The sequence below is a fragment of the Acyrthosiphon pisum genome, chromosome A2, assembly GCF_005508785.2.
Source record: "Acyrthosiphon pisum isolate AL4f chromosome A2, pea_aphid_22Mar2018_4r6ur, whole genome shotgun sequence".
In the NCBI taxonomy this organism is placed as follows: Eukaryota; Metazoa; Arthropoda; class Insecta; order Hemiptera; family Aphididae; genus Acyrthosiphon; species Acyrthosiphon pisum.
The window spans coordinates 15635148-15636414 of NC_042495.1; the positions used below are offsets into that span (position 1 = coordinate 15635148).

Genomic DNA, 1267 nt, shown 5'->3' on the forward strand with positions numbered 1-1267 from the left:
CTGTGCCTGCTGGGTATAAAATCGTTGAGGTACCTAGACACCCAGTTTTTTATGGTCTCAACACGAGATCTATAAGTAGAGTAATTGTCGTACTAAAAGATCAAAACGATTGTCTAATTAATCTTCGCGGTGAACCGATAACAGTCCGTCTACAAATCACGCGTGGATATGGCGCTCAAATTTAACATTAATATAAATAGAGCTGCAATCAAAAAACCTGTCAGTTTACCGCCTGCCGTTAAGAAGTCAACATCTATGTCAAAATCGAAAAAAACTATTTCTAAACCGAAAAAAAACAAGTCCAAGCTCACTAAAAATAATTTAAATTTTCTCCGATCGCTGCAAGTATAATTATGGATGACACGTATTTAGACGTTACGGCCGACTATGTCGATGAGTGTAAAATAACGCAGATGAATTATCATTCGTTCACTCCGTACTCAAACATGTCTTTATCAAATAATGATGAAATAAGGATAAGTATTTTAAATATGGATTCGTACACTTTACCGTGTGAAAGTTATATTTACATCGAGGGAAAAGTAAATAAACCCACCGATGCTGTTGGAGATGTTCGTTTTTCAAATAACGGATTGGCATTTTTATTCTCCGAAATGCGATATGAAATAAACGGTGTAGAAATACAAAAATTAAAATCACCGGGAATTTCCTCTTGTTTGAAAGCATACTGCTCGTATTCTCCAAACGATTTGAATACTCTAGAGAGCGCTGCTTGGGACTCGGCCATGGATAGTGAAGATAATAAAAATTTTATGACCGACAATGTATTTACCGGGTGTATCCCTCTAAAACATTTATTCGGATTCTGTGAAGACTATAAAAAAATATTACTTAATTGTAATCAGCAACTGATTTTAAATCGTGCATCTACCGACCTGGATGCGATACATGTTGTTGGCAAAGGTGCAACCGAGGCCGTTGAAAAAAATAAAAAAATTACAATCGAACTTACTAAGGTGGTTTGGAAGATGCCAATTATCAGAGTCAGTGATAAAGAAAAATTAAGACTGATAAAAGTAATAGATTCGCGTAAAACACTGTCGTGTGCTTTTCGTACATGGGATCTTTGTGAGTATCCGGTACTTCCGAAAAATTCTTCTCATTCGTGGACGGTAAAGTCCAGCAGCTTGCTAGAAAAACCGAGATTTGTGCTGTTTGGATTACAGACAGATCGAAAAAAAAAGTATTGAAAACGATGCTGGACGATTCGATCACTGTCAACTTAAAAACCTTTAAGTTCACTTAA

General features: G+C 36.1%; 1 protein-coding gene across 1 annotated transcript; it reads left to right on the forward strand.

Moving 5' to 3' along the window:
- The first annotated feature begins 353 nt into the window (after positions 1-353).
- Positions 354-1211, forward strand: LOC103310616. The gene has a single exon (XM_008189414.1). The coding sequence runs from the start codon at positions 354-356 to the stop codon at positions 1209-1211; it is 858 nt and encodes a 285-aa protein (XP_008187636.1).
- The last annotated feature ends 56 nt before the right edge of the window (positions 1212-1267 follow it).